The sequence below is a fragment of the Mucor mucedo genome (assembly GCF_025094135.1).
Source record: "Mucor mucedo strain NRRL 3635 chromosome Unknown EV154scaffold_2, whole genome shotgun sequence".
Classification (NCBI taxonomy): domain Eukaryota; kingdom Fungi; phylum Mucoromycota; class Mucoromycetes; order Mucorales; family Mucoraceae; genus Mucor; species Mucor mucedo.
In genome coordinates, this window is record NW_026252286.1 from 209,088 (window position 1) to 226,398 (window position 17,311).

The following is a 17,311-nucleotide window of genomic DNA, read 5'->3' on the forward strand; positions in this document are numbered from 1 at the left end:
ATAAATGAAAAACAAACATCTAGGTTTTTATTGATATATATACATTTATTTTTTGTTAAAAAAATCATCTTTTTTACTTCTTCTTTCCTTCCTTCTTCTTGATGGTTTCGTCATTGATAAAGATACCCTTTTGGTTATAAGGTTCAGGCATTCTCCAACGTTGAATCTTTGCAGCAAACTCTGTGACGTGTTGAAGGTTAGCACCTTGCAAGATGATACGGTTAGGAGCAGGTACAGTACAAGTGACACCTTGGGGTAACTCCATTTGGATAGGATGAGAATAACCTAATTTGAGAGATAAAATTCTGTTATCACCTTCCAAAAGACCTCTGTAACCAACACCAACAAGACGTAAATAGACTTTGTAGCCGTCAGAGACACCAATAATGGCATTGTTGATCAATGCACGAGTAGTACCCCACATGCAACGTTGTTGCTTTTCCTGATCGTTTTCGATGGAGACCTGTAATAAATTCTCAGCGTTGGGGTCGTCTTTGGCGGCAGGAGTAAGACCAATATGAACAAAAGGTTTGATGGGTAACGATAACTTTCCTAATGGGCCTGTAACTGTCAAGAGCGTGTTGTGTAATTCAGAAGGAATACGAGGTTCAGTAATAGGTGTCATGTCATGTTCCACTTTGATTTCTTGAGCATAGGCGATAGGTTTACGTCCAATATGAGACAATACAGGTGAGGCAGCATGAAATTGTCTGCTTCCTAAGCCATTCAAGCCCTTGAATCCTACACTTAATCTTGTGAAGCTCATTCTAGCTAATTAAAAAAAAAATTAAAAAAGTGAGGGGGTCCGCACTAGCTAGGGGCCCACCCAACTGGGTCTTTTTTCTTTTTCTTTTTTTTTTTTTTTCCTTCTTGTCTGTAGAAAGATAGTCACATCGGACTTTCTTTTTTTGGCCCTGATTTTTTTTTTTTTTTTTTTTTTGGAACTTATCAGTTGTGGTCAGCTGTCGAATGAGGGAGATGATTGATGATGCATGAATATATGTTTGAAGCATAACGGAGAGAGTTAAATAAGTTATACAAAGAGAAATAAAAGAGAAAGGGAATTTCGATCTTGTGCAACGAAAACTAAAACACCGAATGTCAAATAAAAGGGGGGTGGGGGGCGTTATATCTTTATAAAGTTTCATAATTCTTTTTGATTAATTAAAACAAAATACTTGCTAATGAACAATTACACCCATAAATAACATGTTATTTCTAATTCAACTCCTAATAACCTTCTTTTTGACAACAATTGGGATACCTAAATTATTTTTGAACATGAAAAAAAAAATCATGTGACGTCACCTTTTGTTACAAAATGCATTGACTCTCATTTTGACTTTTTTTTTTTTTCTCTCTTAGTTCTCTCTTTTCCTCTTTTTTAACTCTTTTTTTTTTTTTTTTTACAGAAAAAAAAACCTTTTTTTTTTTTTTTTCATAAAAGAACAAAGGGTAAAAACAAAAGAACATTTAAACAATAATCAACTTTTATTAATCCGCACACTAGTTTTTTATATATATATATATTCTTATTCTTTGCAAAGAAAAAAAAAAGAAATAGATAATCCTTTTATTGGTAAAAAAAAAAAGAAAAAAATAACAAATAGAAAGAGATTGTTTAACCCTTTTTTAAATGTTTAAAATAGATTGTATGATATAACACTTTTTTTTTTTCTTTATATATAATTATATATACATTACATTTTCCCTTTTTTTTTTCTTTTACAAAAAAAAAATTTTTTTTTTCTATACACTCTTACTTTTATATATACATACACACACCACACACACATACATAACAACAACAACAATAACAACAACGCCCTTGTAAACAGTAAGAATGACACATGATAAAAAGCCTCGAGGAAGAACATCATGTCAAGACCCCAACAAGACGGATAAAGCAGGACGCACCAAAATATTTTCTTCCACCAGTTCAGGCAGTCTTCAGAAAGTCAAGGAATTAATTGAGCGTGGTGCAGATGTAAATCACAGAGATAATGCAGGCTGGGCTCCACTTCATGAAGCCGCTCTCAAAGGTCAATACGCCATTGCCCAACATCTCATCCAATGCGGTGCCATTGTTAACGTACGTGGATTTGAAGACGACACCCCTTTACATGACGCCTGTTCATATGGTTATGCCGATTGTGTGAAATTATTGGTCGACTCGGGCGCAGACGTTTATGCCCTCAACACCGATAAAAAGAGACCCATCGATCTCTGTGAGGACAAGACCTGCATCAGTCTTGTCAAGGCCAAAATGAAGGAATTAGATCGTTTGGCTTCTAGAGACACGCAGGGTAAAACTTCGCTTCATCGCGCCTGTATCGATGGCAACCTCACAAAAGTACAGCACTTATTAATGACCGGTGCCAATACAAATGCAACTGATACCTTAGAATGGACTCCGTTACATTGTGCTGCCCGCTATGGTCATTTGGAAATCACCAAATTATTAATTGACCACGGTGCTGATATCAATAGCTTGGGTCAGGGTGCCTCCACCGTATTACACATTGCTTGTCAGTACGGTCATGAAGCTATTGTACAATACCTTGTTCAAATGGGTGCAGATGTGCATGCCACAGATGCTCAAGATCAGACACCCTATGCTGTCTCTCATTCAGTGACGGTGCGACAAATCATTACTGCTCACATTGACGAAGAACGCCGATTAAGAGCAACCACGGAAGCCATTGATGAAATCACTTTTGTATCCAATACCAAACAGAAACGTAAAAATAACAACGAAGATGCTTTACTATCACGTGAGGAGCGTAAGATTCAAGCCATCATGAAGGCTTTTGAAAAAGCAGAAAAGAAACAACAAGCCAAAAGAGAACGACAGGAAGAAACCATTGTAAATAATAATAATAATCATAATCATACGCATAATAATATAAAGAAGAGAAAATCGTCATCCAAAAGAGACTGTTCCTCTGAGCCACCACCACCACCACCTACAACAACAACAACGCCCATAACGCCAAAAAAACCGATGGTTGTAGATACAAGTAAATTCGATCCTTATAAAAAGGATACCAGTGGACGTACGCATCTTCATCGATGGTCCATTCGTGGTAACGTACAAGCGGTAGAAACCTTATTAAAAGCTGGCGCAAATCCATGTGAACGAGATCATGCCGGCTATACACCATTACATGAAGCCGCTTTACGTGGAAAAACTGACGTGGTTCGATTACTCCTCGAATCAAACGCAAATGTCAATTGTCAAGGTGCTGATTTCGATACTCCCCTTCATGATGCAACCGAGAATGGATACCCGGATGTAGTGCTCTTACTACTCGAATACGGTGCTGATGTGAATGCTAAAAATTCGAAAGGCCTGACACCGCTGGAAATCGCCATCGATCAAGATAATAAAGAAATCGAGGCTCTGCTAAAGCAGTACAAAGGTATGATGTGTCTCTGCATTTCGTATGCTCGTCTGATGTACTAACAATATATGCATATAAAAAAAAAAGATATCAAGCCGAAAAAACGAAAACTGGTATTGGCAGCAGATATGCCACCGTGTAAACAACCTGAATCTCCCACGTCGCCCATCGGCAATCATAGTGGTGGTGTATTTGGTGATATGAAGACCGCCAAAGCGCATGCGCGACAACTTTCGGGCCAGCATTTGCCTAAAAAGAGCTTAAAAGCACATTTGGTGAAAACCGAAGTTACCCTAGCAACGACCCCGACCACGACTGTTGACGAAGGACCGCATACACCTATACCTACGCCACCTCCCGAACGATGGCAACAAAAAGTCGTTTTAAAAGAAGAAGACCTATACCCTTCCATTCATTGTGCATCCCGCTATCTTCCACTTTATACAATTCAATTATGTGATCACTTTTTTGTGGTGGATCTCCAAGTGAGTCTACTGTTGGGGATTAGTACACAGGATTTAATGAGTCAGTATCCTCATCTGGACAGACGACCGGTTCAGAGCAAAGAAAAGGAAAGACTTTGGTCTCCACTATCCACCATGTTGACACAAGATCAATCACGTCAAGGGGAGAAACAGAAATTTTTGGAAACGGACATCTATTTTGTTCGTTTGGATCAAGTGATTTCAGTGATCAAGGATGATTATAGTCATCTAAGTAAGAGTATCATTACCATCACATTGGATATCGGTTATACCTCTCCTCCTCCGGTAAAATTACCACCTAAATTTGCCATGAAGATGAGAAAATGTGGTATGCTTAAATTTGATCAGAAAACTTGAATTTATTAAAAATAAATAATAATGATATTAATAAAGAAAAAAAAAATTTGTTATATGACTTTAAAACTTAAAGACGTTCTTTTGTTCATAACCTAATTCCTTCAAGACACCTTCGAGTTCGCCTTGACTCTTCATGGTACGAACACCAGCTAAAGATTTAACCATGGGAGGAGGACCGCAGACAAAGATGATGGTGTCATCTTGTTCGGGGCTAGGTAAGTTAGCCTTGACAACCTCAGCGGTAACATAACCTGTCACACCGTTCCAACCTTCAGGAGCCTTATCCAATGCATAGGTGACCTTGAAACGATCAGGGTGTTCCTTAGCAATCTTGTCTAATTCGTCCTTCAACAAGATATCTTGTTCGGTTTGGTTAGCAAAGATCAAGGAGATCTTGGTCTTCTTATCGGTGGATTTCTCATCAAAGACTCTGCGGATGATTTGAAGCATGGGGGTAATACCAGTACCGCCAGCAATCATACCAACATTGGCCTTTTGATCTTTCTCCCAGTCGTATTTAGGAATGGGGCCCTTAAAATCAAGAGTGTCTCCAGGCTTCATGTTGTGAATCACGGGAGTCAATTTACCGTCATTGTACTTTTTAATGATGAAATCGACATGTCCTTCAGCCTAAAGATAGATTTTGTTTTAGTGTTCTTGTTATTTACATCTTACCACATGGAAAACTCACCTCGGATTCAGAAACGGGGGTATAGGGACGGATGATGGGTTTGCCGCCTTCAACAGCGTGCTTGACAACCACGCAAGAGGCGATAGGAAGACCAGCGACATGACCCTTGGGAAGTTCGAAACTGAAAAGGCTGGTATCATGTGTAATAGGCTTAATCTCGGCCAACTAAAAAATGATGAACGCGTTTTTTTTTTAGTTTGGTTTAGAAAAACGGTTGAATTATCCTTCCGTGTGCCGTGTACAACAACAAACCTTGAGAGACACAAATCCGTCATTTTTGAAAGCAGCGATTTTCTCTTGAATCTTTTCCTCAATCACGGGTAAAATCTTGGTTTGAGATGAATTATAAGTGATACCGCCCAAGATACCAGCACCGACTAAAGCAGCGACTAAAATCTTGCTGCCGGATTTCTTGGGTGCTTGACCACCGGTTGTATAAGCACGAGCAAATGTTTGGTTCTGTTTATTCTTCCGTTAGTTGGTTGTAACGTGAGTTTATGAAAAAGAAGTGCTTACTTGGTTAACCATACGGGCTTGAGCAACACTGCGAAGTGCGCTAGTCATGCTAGGAGAAGTAAAACGCATATTGATAATTAAAAAAAGAAAATTTTGTTTGCAAAAAAAAAAGAAGAAAAAATGTTTTTTCGTTCCATCCAAGATGCTATTTTATAATACAATGACGTGACATCATCATCACCAAATTTTTTTATCAGATTTTAAAAAAAAAAATTAGGTCATTTTGGTGTGGAGATGAATAGTTACAAAAAAGGAAAAAAGTCATAGTTCATATAAACTCTATGCTAATAATTTTTTAGTTTCCCTTTCTATTTTTAGTAAATCATGACGAGATTCATCAATTAAATCCACACGCAAAGTACCTTGAGATGCCTCTTTTGTACTATGGAAACAATAATCATTACTGTCTCTAATTTTATTTAGACTCGTAGTTTAGAATTATGTCTAGTATGACAGTAACTGAGCGAAAAAGGACCTTTTGCATCCCGCTGCTTTTTGTAAAATTACCATAGTTGAGGAAGAAAAAAAAAAGGCTCAGCTACTCTACATTCCAAGCGAGGTAATCAATTGTAGCATTTGCAAATTGTTCAATAAAAATAAATACGTTCTGTAACATATATTCATACATGTAGGAAAACTTGGACATATCCATATAGAAAAAAAAAAATTCATGCAGTAGGTCCTAAATGTCACTTTTATATGCGAATTGCCTTTATAGTAGGGTTTTACATGTAGTACATGTTCATGCTTGGAATAGAGTGTTTTAGGGAGTTTGTTAAGATAACTAATCCTAATAATAGAAGAATGAATGTCTATTTAAAGCAAACAAAGAAAACTAGAGAGCACCACGGACATTTTTTTATATAAGGCATGAGCAAAAAAAAAACATTCAAACGCCATCCTTCTCCTTTATTTTTTTCGGTGATGGTATGAAGACGCCCAAAAAGAATCAAGGGTTAGACGCTGTTGGTGTCACTTTGGGTGTATTTCAAACAAGAAGTAGAAATAGCTTTGATTGAGAACCTTTTTTCGGTAATGATTTAGAACCTTTAAGGTTAGTGGTGTCTTTTTTACTGTATTCAAGCATATATGATTTAGCTTCTAAATTCTTAAACTTTTATTAAAGCATATTCAGATGTATAAAAAACCAAGGAGTTTACATAGAGCCAATAAAATTAACTCATCGAGAAGACATATTTAAGGTACATTAACGGTTGTGAACTCTGCTAATATCATATTACCTTTTATTAGAGGACAGAGATTTAGATTGAAATGCAATTAAAAAATAAAAAGGGAATACTTTGCTGGGATAATTTACTTATTCTATCAGAAAAAGTTTTTTTTTTTTTTTGTAGAGAGGGCGGGCTTAACCCTATTAAAAGCCTAATTTAGATAACCGGATGTAAATCATTTATATGAAAAAAGGAACAAACGAAAGAATCATAAGGGAAGATACCTAGAATATTCTTTTTTTATAAAAAGAAAGAGATTTTAAACTGCACTTCCATCATGCTGATACATAAAAAATGTTCTCCTTACAGAACAAATTGGGCTTGTCAAGACGTCATAATTCTGATGGCGATCGATGTCGTTAAGGTTTCCCAACAAGGGAGATATATTAAAGTATAATAACCTCACAGCAAGCAAGCAGCCAAAAAAAAAAAAAAAAAAAAAAAAAAAAAAAGTATTAATTAATATTAATAACCACACAAGTAAGATTAAACGCAACCGGGGAGTATTTTCCCATTTGAGGAGCATAATGAAATGCAAACCCATATATTCAAATACTTTCATTCTTTCCTTTTCCTTTTCTTCTTTTCTTCTTCCTTTGTAACCCTATGACTTTATTATGAATCCATTACCTTATTCTTTGATCGTACGACAGCAGCCACTAAAGGCAAGATTATGTAGCTTTCGTGACAAAGGTAAATACATTTACAAAAGAAGAAGAAAAGGAATTAACTTTCTTGCAGTGGATCGTCGTCCATTAGATCCACCGCCTATAGTTCAACTTTATCAAAGCAACATTATGACCTTCAAGTAAAGAATGAATATCAAAGGGGGAAATCTAACAGAATATATTTTAAATTATCTTGAGTAGTGATTATCACAATAGCGCCAATTTCTTTCTACATGCAACATTGGTAAATGCATTAGACAATAGTGATTTGCATTGTGCAAATAATAATCGAACTACCGCAGGGTCTGTTGTACAATCCTTACACAAATTAAAAGATACAAACAATGCAGAAGGTGCATTCTTTATATTTGCTGATATCAGTATCCGAATCGAAGGCATATTTAAGCTTAAGTTTACCCTGTTTCAAATCAAAGGGTGCGCGCGCGCTTTTAAAAGAAAAATGAAAAACCTGTGTATTTAATCTAATTTATGATTTAGGTTAGACGTAGAAAGACTCTCGAGTATCTATTCACAGCCCTTTCAAGTGTATTCACCCAAAGGTAAGTTACATACCGTCTATTTTTTTTTTCTTATTTCAGAACACATGGGACTCTCTGACGTTTTCATTCATCATTCAATAAATAATGAATAGCCTTCCCTGGTATGTCGGGTAAGCCTTATATTTGATCCCCTTTAAACAATTCATTTTAAATAAATCGCGTGTGCTCCGTTTTTTATTCTTTCTTTGATTTTTACCCCTTCCCTTTTGGGACATCTTTTATTCTATAGAGTCGACTGATCTCACTCGTTCTTTTTCGGATCAAGGAGTTCGGATTAGGATTCGTAAAGAAGCAAGGGCAGGGACAACTCCAACGTAAGGGGGACAGAAGATAGATTCATTTAGACATTGGGACTGACTTTATATATCTTTAGGAAGCGTAGACGTGGAATGATGGATGAACAAGAATCTACTTCTTCTTCTTCTACTATCAATGTCATGTCGATGGAAAATCTATTGATATCTGATCCTGCTACTGCCCATGATAAGTATTACCATGGGAACCAATTTTAACTCGCTCTCTCTCCTCTTTTTTATAAGCTTTTTTTTTAAAAAAAAAAAAATCACGGGAAAACTATAATTTATACTTTAAGCCTTTTATGCCTATGCTCCTTGTGTATGTTCCAATCTATGATTTACTGGTGGTGTGGCGTTTTATGTGTATGTTTGTCGAGGTTTTAAAAAACCCAAGAAAGAAATACGTCATATTTTAAATGAACCAATCAAATTGTCAAGACCCCTATCCACGCTATCCCTCTTTTACAACCCCCTTCCCTTTTTTTTTTTTTTTTTTTTTTTTTAACCCACTGAATTTGGCAACTCCCTTTCTTTTTTCATATCTAAATTGGAAATAAAATAAAAAAAAAAAAAATTACCATAATAAAATAAAATATAAAAAAAATGAACCCAGACTTGACTGAAAGACAACAAGACAAAGTCAAACTCTATGAGCAACAACAGGATCCCATGGATTCAGCAGGTGAGGATTCCGAGACGGAAAAGCCCGCCAGACGCTCTGGTAGAAGAAAGATCAAGATTGAATACATTGAAGATAAAAATAGAAGACACATTACCTTTTCTAAAAGAAAAGCCGGTATCATGAAGAAGGCCTATGAACTCAGTACATTGACAGGTACTCAAGTCTTGTTGCTCGTCGTATCAGAAACCGGTTTGGTCTATACTTTTACTACCGTCAAGTTACAGCCCATCGTCACTAAACCCGAAGGAAAAAACCTTATTCAGGCTTGTTTAAATGCCCCTGATCCCATGTCCGCTGAACCATCTGTAAGTTTTACTACTCTCATCTCTTTTTCTCACAACCAAAAAAAAAAAAAAAAAAAAAAAAAAAAATACCCAAAAAAAAAAAAAATACACACACATGTATAAACACATATTAATATATATATGTTCAACCTATAGGCTGGTGACGCGTCTTACACGGACTCGCCTCGAGTGGAAGAAAAAAAACCTGAAAAGGTGGATCCACCTGTGATTCCAGCTCCTCAACCTGCACCTCCTCCGCCACAACAACAACAGCAGCAACAACAACAGCAACAACAACAGCCTTATAACACTGGATATGGTAATCAAAATTATCCTCCTCCTACCAGCAATAATTATCCCAATTATAATATGGCTCCCACTGCCAATAGCGGTAATGGTAATAATAATGCTCCAGGTGGACAGGCACCACAAGCCTATGGCCAATCGCCCCAACAGCAACCACAACAGCCCTATGGTCAGATGGCTCCTCAACCTGGTTTCTATGGTAACGGACAACCACATTATATGCCTCATCCCCAACAACAACAGCAACAGCAACCAGGTGGTTATTGGCAACAAGGTGGTGCACCGAGACAGGAACCAATGATCAAAGATGAAGGAAGGAGAAATGCTAAATAACGCCCCTTTTTTTTATTATTACTATTATTTTTATTAAAAAAAAAGCATATCTATTGGAATTTTTTATTTTAAGATGAAGCGAAAGAATAAAAACCAACTGATGATGACCAGTACGACATAAATACCACCATAAATATAATTGACCTTTAACTTTTTGTTCAATAATTGTCTTTTAGCCCCCACACCATTAGCGACGGATTTCCCCGCATCTAATAGATTATCATAGATGGCGCCGTCCAGCACGAATAACGTGACACCGGCCAAAATGGACAAGAGGGCGATCAGGATAAAGAAATGAATGACACCCGTATATCCCTTTTTGGCATCCATGTCTTGCAAGAGACCAGTCAGAATATCGAATAAGGAGGCACCGACATTGGTGCAGGATTTGACCAGTCCCATACCCGTGCCCACAAGAGAAAGTGGGAGGATCACAGGGATGGAGGATACCAAAGCGACAGGACCCAGAGCCAGACTTGCACTAAAACTGACCATGCCCAGTAAGGGGTTCAAAGAGGTGTATTCCAATAAGAGGAGAGAAGCCAAGAAGGTAAAGCCACTGCCCATCACTAGAAGCAAAAACACAATTTTTAATATCCCAGTATGAGTTTATACACACAGCTACTTACTCATCCAAGTACGCTTGCCATATCGATCTACAAAAAGGCCTAAAAAGGGCATTAAAAAGATGGGCAAGATTTGAGCGACGGAAGCGACGGCAGCCGCTTTACTGTCTTCATAACCGAAACGGAACTTTACAAATTCACTATTGATGTGAAGGAAGCAACCCCAGGCACCACCCAAGAGGAATTCCATGGCGGCGATAAGCCAATAGGAATGCGGTAAGAACATGAGCTTGGACCAGCTGAATGACTTTTTACGCTTGATCACATTACGTTGTACTTGACAATTCTTTTGGTCGGTCAAAGTAGAAATGTTTTTCAATAGCACAATGTAGACCAAATTGATCAAGAGAGAAAATACACATAAAAGTGCAGAAAACTAAAAATGATTCAGAAAAAAGAAAGAAAATTAATATGGATATATTGGGAAAGATATTCTCTCATTCCTTTCTTACCCAGAATCCATATCCGTACCAACCTGACCAATTTGCGATTGGTACTACGATGGCTTGTGCAGCAAATGAAGACTAAAAATGGGAGCGTTAGATGATATCAGATGATGATATAAGATGTTGAGCTTTACTAGTCGGCTGACGGTCATCATGAGGGCAATTACAGCAGCCAGACTCCGACCTTGGAACCATTGACTAAGGATGGTTTCTTGTACAATGACCACGGTACCACTTCCGATACCGTACAAGATACGACCGACAATCATCATGGAGAGGTTGGCTGTGGAAGTAGAAGCGGCGACCAGGATATTACCGGACGCAATTAAGACGGTGGTCAAGATGGAGCCTGGGATGGTGCCAAATGCATCAATGAAAATTCCACCAATCAATGGTAAGACAGTATTGACGATCGATACACTGGATTGTAGAACACCATATTGAGAGTTTGTGATTCCATATTCCTAATTATTGTTTGTTTTTAAGCCAAAAACAACAACAAAAAAAACATTGGAGGTATGACAAAAGGGGTGGGGTGGGGTGGGGATTGTGCATTTTTTTTTTTTTTAGTTTACTTTACTTTTTTAATTGTAGATTTCATTGCACCTAACGTATGAGCTGCAAAATGACTTCCGACTATACGACTTTTGTTTAACATATATTTGCAAATAATGTAGAATTTTTAGACCGCTTACCCGCTAGAAACATAGCGCATAGTAAAGCAACTATTTTGTATTTCCAAGGTTGATTTGACAATTGACATGTGGGATCATTGTCTTCCGTAATGTAAAGTGATGTATTTGTTGGTATCACTGGTTTTTTGTTGTCTTTATTGTAACGACAACAGCCTTCTTGGGCGGAACAACAATCGTCTTGCAATAATGGTGTGCTCTCCTGATGCATTTATAGCAATTTTTTTATATAAAGAAAAAAAAAAAAAATGGAAAAGGAAAGTGTAAAATAATTATTTTTTTTTCGTTGCTTCATCTTTTATAGATAAGAACATCACCCCTTCCCCCTTGTGGAAAAAGATCTGATAAAGTTATGCCTATTTTAATCAAAAATGACTAAAATCAGATAATTAAAGGTTCACGTGTGTACCACTGCCTTTCTTCCTTTTTTTTTAGATTTTTTTTTTTATAGATGGAAAGTCAAAAGAGAGAGAGAGGGATCTGTTATAAAAAAAAAGATACGTATTGTTTATTATAATTAAAAATGCAAGATGAATTCCAAGTGTCTTCTATTTGTCCTCTATGTTTATATTATGGGGCTCTTGTGCGACCAACTGCTCGTGTTCTTCAAACAACTCCTCCTTCTTCTTCTTTTTGATCTTGTTTGGATTCGAGTGTTTGTTCTTCTTTTTGGGCGATTGGATAAGCTCACCTTTATCACATAATAACTCTAAACCTTGGTTTTGTGTCCACATGGGGTAAACAGTTTTTTCTAACATGTCTAATTCTTTGGTTGTAAATTTACCCAGCACAAAATTGGCCACGACCCCATACGACCGATCATCAATTTCGGCTGCAGGCCGTCCTACACCAATACGCACACGTTTAAATTCATTGGTCCGTAAATTATCAATGACGGATTTGATGCCATTGTGTCCGTTGGCAGATCCATTGCCTTTTAAATTCACTTTGCCAATATCCCGTTGCATATCGTCATGAAATACGTACAAGTTCTTTAAAGGAATCGAAAGATCTTTGACTATTACAATATTACCATCCCATTTAATTCTTTTCTCCTTTATCACTTTTATTTTTTTTACCTGCTTGAGCTACACAGGATCCACTGATATTCATGAGCTTTCTTGGCTTTAAAAATGTCACTTGGTACTCCTTGACAGTATCCGCAGAAGGGACCCGAAGCGTTGTCTCGGTAATGTCGGATTTCCAGGTAGCCTTTTGAGTCCAATTCAGATTCAGGGCTTTGGCAATGGAATCCAGTGCCATCATGCCTACATTGTGTCGAGTGTTTGGTAATGTGGTATTACCAAGTCCAACGAGCTAGGCATGGCGTTATTTTTTATACTTTTCCTCTCATGGTCATGATCGATGCTTACCAAGATTCGAGTGTTATTCATCAAATGGGGGACAGGTAATAAAAAAAAAAGGTAAAATATTTATTTTTTTGTATGGCAGCTGACAGCGCGGATTAAACTTCCCTACAATAAATCAAGCATTCGTTGTCAGGACAGCAATGATTATTGCTCATTGAATATGAGCACTATGCAAACTCGGGGTTGCTATGCAATCTGTCATTTAAATGTATGCTTATAAAATAACAACTGTCTAGTTCTGCAAGACACATGGGACATAGTGACAGTCATACTTGATTAATTGTATATAAATGTCAAGAGCTTCCAGAAAATACTCTAGTAATGAACTAAGAATGGTTCTGCTGCATGACAGCTTCTAACAGTTCGGTTTTGGAAAGTGTAAGTGAGGGGGGAGGCGAAAAAAGAAAAAAAGCTGAGTTTTGATGAAAGCTCCGCCAAAACATAGAACGTCAAAGAAAGAAACACGCGCTCTCAAAAAAATTTTCCTTTTCCTTTATTTTTTTCATCAAGCTAATTAATAAACAAGATGCAATCTCAAGTACTTGTCATGAGTAAATAAAACAAACCCCAATAAGAAAGAAAGAAAAAAGTGTGAAAGGATGACCCATCGGTCGTCTTTTGTCGCGGGAAAGAAAAGAAAATTAGAATAACCAACGATTGTTTTATTCTTAGATACCAATATGGAACGTGAGTCAGGGCGTAAAGCTCAGCTCTCCAACATTACTGCTGCCAAGGTAAAAAGAAAAAGATGATGATGATGCTGCAGCACGACTTAATGCTTTATATTTTTAGACTGTCGCCGATGTCATCCGTACCTGTCTTGGTCCCCGATCCATGCTTAAAATGTTGCTTGATCCCATGGGTGGTATTTTATTAACAAACGATGGTAATGCCATCCTTCGTGAAATCGAGGTTGATCATCCTGCTGCCAAGAGTATGATTGAACTTTCAAGAACACAAGATGAAGAAGTTGGTGATGGTACCACCAGTGTCATCATCCTTGGTAAGTTTTGTTTTTTACGATGGGGAAAAGAAGGAGGCATCTGTATATTAAAAAAACCTTGAACACAATAGCTGGTGAAGTACTTGCTAGTGCCTTACCCCACATTCAAAACAATATCCATCCCATTGTTATTATTAGTGCCTTCAAGAAGGCACTTGAGGATGCTTTACAAATTGTCGAGGAAATTTCCACTCCTGTCGATGTCAACAACACCGAAGAGATGATGGCATTGATTAAATCTTCTATCGGTACAAAGTTTGTGAGTACATGGAGTGATTTAATGTGTAAGCTCGCTTTGGATGCTGTCCGTTGTGTTGCTGTTGAAGAAGATGGAACTGGTAAGACCGAGGTTGATATCAAGCGTTATGCTCGTGTTGAAAAGGTTTGTATATTCTTACGAAGCGCGTTTTATTCTTGTTTATTGACTTATAACCTAGATTCCCGGAGGTGAAATTGAACAATCCCAAGTTTTAGATGGTGTCATCTTAAACAAGGATGTAACTCATCCCAAAATGCGTCGTCGTATTGAAAACCCTCGTGTTATTTTATTGGATTGTCCTCTTGAATATAAGAAGGGTGAATCTCAAACCAACATTGAAATCTCCAAGGAAGCCGATTGGAACCGTATTCTCCAGATTGAAGAAGAACAAGTGAAAGCCATGTGTGATAAGATTATCTCCTTAAAGCCTGATTTGGTCTTCACCGAAAAGGGTGTTTCTGATCTTGCACAACATTACTTTGTCAAGGCCAACATCACAGCCATTCGTCGTGTCCGTAAAACCGATAACAACCGTATTGCTCGTGCTGTCGGTGCCACCATCGTGAACCGTGTAGATGATCTTCGTGACGCTGATGTCGGTACCAAGTGTGGTCTCTTCAACATTGATAAGATTGGTGATGAATACTTCACTTTCTTGACCAAGTGTGAAGACCCCAAGGCTTGTTCTATCATCTTGCGTGGTCCCAGTAAAGATATCATCAACGAAGTGGAACGTAACCTTCAAGATGCTATGTGCGTTGCTCGTAACGTCTTCTTCAGTGCTAAGCTCGCTCCTGGTGGAGGTGCCACTGAAATGGCTGTCTCTGTCAAACTTGAAGAGAAGGCCAAGTTGATTGAAGGTGTTGAGCAATGGCCTTATAGATCCGTTGCTGAAGCCATGGAGGTCATTCCTCGTACTCTTGTCCAAAACTGTGGTGGTAACGCCATTAAGACTTTAACACAATTGAGAGCCAAGCATGCTGCTGGTGAGCATACATTCGGTATCGATGGTGAGGCTGGTAAGGTTGTTGATATGAAGGATTATGGTATTTGGGAACCTAGTGCTGTTAAGGTTCAAACCATCAAGACTGCTATTGAGGTATGTTTTAAGTTTAAAGTGGTGTGAAAGTATTGGAAAAACTAACTCTTCTATAGTCTGCATGTTTGTTATTGCGTGTTGATGATATCGTTTCAGGTCTTTCAAAGAACAGAGCTCCTCAACAACAACAACAAGGTGGTCAAGAAATGGATCAACAATAAATAAACAATTATATAAAGGAAAGATAAAAGATAAAAATAAGCATAATAAACCATGTATACACGCACAACACACGCTCTTGTTTTTTTTGTAATAAAATAAATTACCCCTCACCCCACAATTATTGTAGACATTAACGCGTATTGTATTTCATTTTCGATTGATGCTTGGTGATCTAACATAAGCATGATGACACATTTTAAATGTTTTAGATCGCTGCTCCAAGTCATTCATGTTGCTGATCCCCCAAATGACTTAAATAATGGTATTACGATGTCACGTTTTCTAGTATTATGGTGTTGTTTCTGATGTATATGCATATATACATGATCTGGCGATTTAAACTTAAGAATTTCGAGATAGACTTTATCTTCTACTTTATGCAAATAAATCCATCGTTCACCATTATATGAATCAAGAGAAGAGACTATCTATGAAAAAGAAAGACAAATATGCATTTAATTAGAAAAATTAATCAAATGACTTAGTCTGGCTTTCGAACTAGTCATACCCATTTTATTTTTAAAGACGTGTTTATTATTATAATTTTAACTTTTTTTTTCTAACTTTTTCAAAAACATAGGCTTTTTGTTTGGTCTTTTAAGTTCGAGTTAGAGCTAAATATGACTCATCTTCAAAACTAATTTGTATGATATAAGAATGGGTTTGTAAATAAATACGGAATTGATGGTCTGGCTTTGGGTATTGTTATACGTTACCTTTGGTAGCTTAAATTTTTAAGCTTGATAAACCTTCAATGATAAGAAACTGACATTTGGGCCACTGATAATGTCGTATTTTAAACATGCTTATTCCTTCACTTATTTAGTCCTCGTACGATTACTAGTTTATTAACTAGGATTTCCTTTTTACAAAATTAGAAGTATTTGCTAAATGACTATATGTAAACTCTTGGCACCCATTTTGATCACGTTTTTGTTATATCCGTGTCTTATCTCGTTATAAGCCAAATGCTTGGTTAAAATTATCGTCCTACAATTTGGCCAGATTAGACTTTTGTTGTCAACAAAATGTTGCTTTTGCTTTTGATGGTTTGCTCTCTCTCTCTAGATGGCTGTTAAATTGGTTCAATTATTTAAGGTTGCGTCCACACTGTGCACTGCTCCTTTAATGTTTATGTGTGTAGTCGCCGATTTTGTTTCTAAGGATCATTTACTTCCACGATACAAGTTATGTCTACACCTTTGAATGTATATCTGTAAATAAGAAAAAAAAACAAGATCACCTCTAAACAGAAAAGCTTGAAAGGTGTTGGTATTAGTGAGCTGATCCCACGAGAGGGTTGTAGCCTCACTGAAAAGTTCACTGAATATTTTATTTTAAGAAAACCTCTATCAGTAATCAAGAACTTTAACGTATGTAGTGGTATACCAATAGTAATAAAAGCGTTCGTTGGACTTGCTGAAGACAAACTATCGAAATGCCTACTTTTATAAATCTTCCAGTGTTCCGCTAATAAATAAAAGTTTTAAAAGAATTTTAAGATCCATCAGAATCACGCCTAAAATTACTTGAATGTTTGCAAGGAAGAAGTTGCTCAGACTTTAAGCCTCTTACATAAGAACATATATCCGGCTTTCTAAATATGCCGTCATAACTCATTGTTTGAGTTACTCGTTCATTTATAGAATGCCCGGACTTCTATTTATAAAAAATTCCTTGCGAGTATTTCTAAATATTGAATAATGAGGTTTGTTTTAGGCGCTCTGCGTGTATATTAGTTTAGCTTAACTTTTTAATGAAGAGGAATTCACAGTCGTAATATTATTCGTGAAAAGAAGAATATATTCGTTTAGAAGTAAGAAAATCATTAATTATTACA

The 17,311-nt window shown here is 37.0% G+C and overlaps 8 protein-coding genes across 8 annotated transcripts; 4 read left to right on the top strand and 4 right to left on the bottom strand.

Moving 5' to 3' along the window:
- Position 1: 1 nt before the first annotated feature.
- Positions 2–828, bottom strand: EV154DRAFT_455078 (50S ribosomal protein L6). Its single transcript, XM_051597329.1, has one exon. It carries the CDS (start codon positions 764–766, stop codon positions 74–76), a length of 693 nt encoding a protein of 230 aa, XP_051463432.1. The 5' UTR covers positions 767–828; the 3' UTR covers positions 2–73.
- Positions 829–1,392: 564 nt separating this feature from the next.
- On the top strand, positions 1,393–4,246 carry EV154DRAFT_455079 (ankyrin repeat-containing domain protein; the record flags this gene model as incomplete). Its single annotated transcript, XM_051597330.1, has 4 exons — positions 1,393–1,457; positions 1,511–1,579; positions 1,650–3,422; positions 3,492–4,246. The coding sequence occupies exons 3-4, from the start codon at positions 1,844–1,846 to the stop codon at positions 4,244–4,246; spliced, it is 2,334 nt and encodes a 777-aa protein (XP_051463433.1). The 5' UTR covers positions 1,393–1,457; positions 1,511–1,579; positions 1,650–1,843.
- EV154DRAFT_490211 (uncharacterized protein) lies at positions 4,223–5,549 on the bottom strand. The gene is made up of 4 exons (XM_051599398.1): positions 5,454–5,549; positions 5,190–5,396; positions 4,938–5,102; positions 4,223–4,876 (listed from the first exon to the last, which is right to left on the bottom strand). Exons 1-4 carry the CDS (start codon positions 5,520–5,522, stop codon positions 4,307–4,309), a joined length of 1,011 nt encoding a protein of 336 aa, XP_051463434.1. The 5' UTR covers positions 5,523–5,549; the 3' UTR covers positions 4,223–4,306.
- Positions 5,550–7,302: 1,753 nt separating this feature from the next.
- EV154DRAFT_546888 (velvet factor-domain-containing protein) lies at positions 7,303–8,746 on the top strand (the record flags this gene model as incomplete). Its single annotated transcript, XM_051604717.1, has 7 exons — positions 7,303–7,378; positions 7,427–7,493; positions 7,555–7,788; positions 7,852–7,913; positions 8,006–8,023; positions 8,143–8,227; positions 8,287–8,746. The coding sequence occupies 7 exons, from the start codon at positions 7,303–7,305 to the stop codon at positions 8,423–8,425; spliced, it is 681 nt and encodes a 226-aa protein (XP_051463435.1). The 3' UTR covers positions 8,426–8,746.
- EV154DRAFT_114817 (uncharacterized protein) lies at positions 8,720–9,846 on the top strand. Its single transcript, XM_051593919.1, has 2 exons — positions 8,720–9,196; positions 9,332–9,846. The coding sequence occupies exons 1-2, from the start codon at positions 8,813–8,815 to the stop codon at positions 9,812–9,814; spliced, it is 867 nt and encodes a 288-aa protein (XP_051463436.1). The 5' UTR covers positions 8,720–8,812; the 3' UTR covers positions 9,815–9,846.
- A 31-nt stretch (positions 9,847–9,877) lies between these two features.
- Positions 9,878–11,649, bottom strand: EV154DRAFT_475821 (major facilitator superfamily domain-containing protein; the record flags this gene model as incomplete). Its single annotated transcript, XM_051598000.1, has 6 exons — positions 9,878–10,383; positions 10,444–10,816; positions 10,893–10,964; positions 11,021–11,350; positions 11,467–11,530; positions 11,582–11,649. The coding sequence occupies 6 exons, from the start codon at positions 11,647–11,649 to the stop codon at positions 9,878–9,880; spliced, it is 1,413 nt and encodes a 470-aa protein (XP_051463437.1).
- Positions 11,650–12,030: 381 nt separating this feature from the next.
- On the bottom strand, positions 12,031–13,433 carry EV154DRAFT_490218 (peptidyl-tRNA hydrolase-domain-containing protein). Its single transcript, XM_051599399.1, has 3 exons — positions 12,952–13,433; positions 12,658–12,895; positions 12,031–12,596 (listed from the first exon to the last, which is right to left on the bottom strand). The coding sequence occupies exons 1-3, from the start codon at positions 12,970–12,972 to the stop codon at positions 12,127–12,129; spliced, it is 729 nt and encodes a 242-aa protein (XP_051463438.1). The 5' UTR covers positions 12,973–13,433; the 3' UTR covers positions 12,031–12,126.
- Positions 13,434–15,589, top strand: EV154DRAFT_490220 (T-complex protein 1 subunit gamma). Its single transcript, XM_051599400.1, has 6 exons — positions 13,434–13,499; positions 13,621–13,682; positions 13,741–13,951; positions 14,023–14,333; positions 14,389–15,309; positions 15,366–15,589. Exons 1-6 carry the CDS (start codon positions 13,475–13,477, stop codon positions 15,468–15,470), a joined length of 1,635 nt encoding a protein of 544 aa, XP_051463439.1. The 5' UTR covers positions 13,434–13,474; the 3' UTR covers positions 15,471–15,589.
- The last annotated feature ends 1,722 nt before the right edge of the window (positions 15,590–17,311 follow it).

What these genes read in the sequence shown, in the direction of transcription:
- EV154DRAFT_455078 (XM_051597329.1), bottom strand. Translation starts at nt 766, where the DNA reads ATGAGCTTCACAAGATTAAGTGTAGGATTCAAGGGCTTGAATGGCTTA.
- EV154DRAFT_490211 (XM_051599398.1), bottom strand. Translation starts at nt 5,522, where the DNA reads ATGCGTTTTACTTCTCCTAGCATGACTAGCGCACTTCGCAGTGTTGCT. An exon ending in AAGCCCGTATGGTTAACCAA is followed by an intron (nt 5,397 to 5,453) that starts GTAAGCACTTCT and finishes AAGAATAAACAG; the next exon opens with AACCAAACATTTGCTCGTGC. An exon ending in ACGGATTTGTGTCTCTCAAG is followed by an intron (nt 5,103 to 5,189) that starts GTTTGTTGTTGT and finishes ATCATTTTTTAG; the next exon opens with TTGGCCGAGATTAAGCCTAT.
- EV154DRAFT_114817 (XM_051593919.1), top strand. Translation starts at nt 8,813, where the DNA reads ATGAACCCAGACTTGACTGAAAGACAACAAGACAAAGTCAAACTCTAT. An exon ending in CCATGTCCGCTGAACCATCT is followed by an intron (nt 9,197 to 9,331) that starts GTAAGTTTTACT and finishes TTCAACCTATAG; the next exon opens with GCTGGTGACGCGTCTTACAC.
- EV154DRAFT_490218 (XM_051599399.1), bottom strand. Translation starts at nt 12,972, where the DNA reads ATGAATAACACTCGAATCTTG. An exon ending in TGAATAACACTCGAATCTTG is followed by an intron (nt 12,896 to 12,951) that starts GTAAGCATCGAT and finishes CGCCATGCCTAG; the next exon opens with CTCGTTGGACTTGGTAATAC. An exon ending in ATCCTGTGTAGCTCAAGCAG is followed by an intron (nt 12,597 to 12,657) that starts GTAAAAAAAATA and finishes ATATTGTAATAG; the next exon opens with TCAAAGATCTTTCGATTCCT.
- EV154DRAFT_490220 (XM_051599400.1), top strand. Translation starts at nt 13,475, where the DNA reads ATGCAATCTCAAGTACTTGTCATGA. An exon ending in CACCAGTGTCATCATCCTTG is followed by an intron (nt 13,952 to 14,022) that starts GTAAGTTTTGTT and finishes TGAACACAATAG; the next exon opens with CTGGTGAAGTACTTGCTAGT. An exon ending in CCATCAAGACTGCTATTGAG is followed by an intron (nt 15,310 to 15,365) that starts GTATGTTTTAAG and finishes ACTCTTCTATAG; the next exon opens with TCTGCATGTTTGTTATTGCG.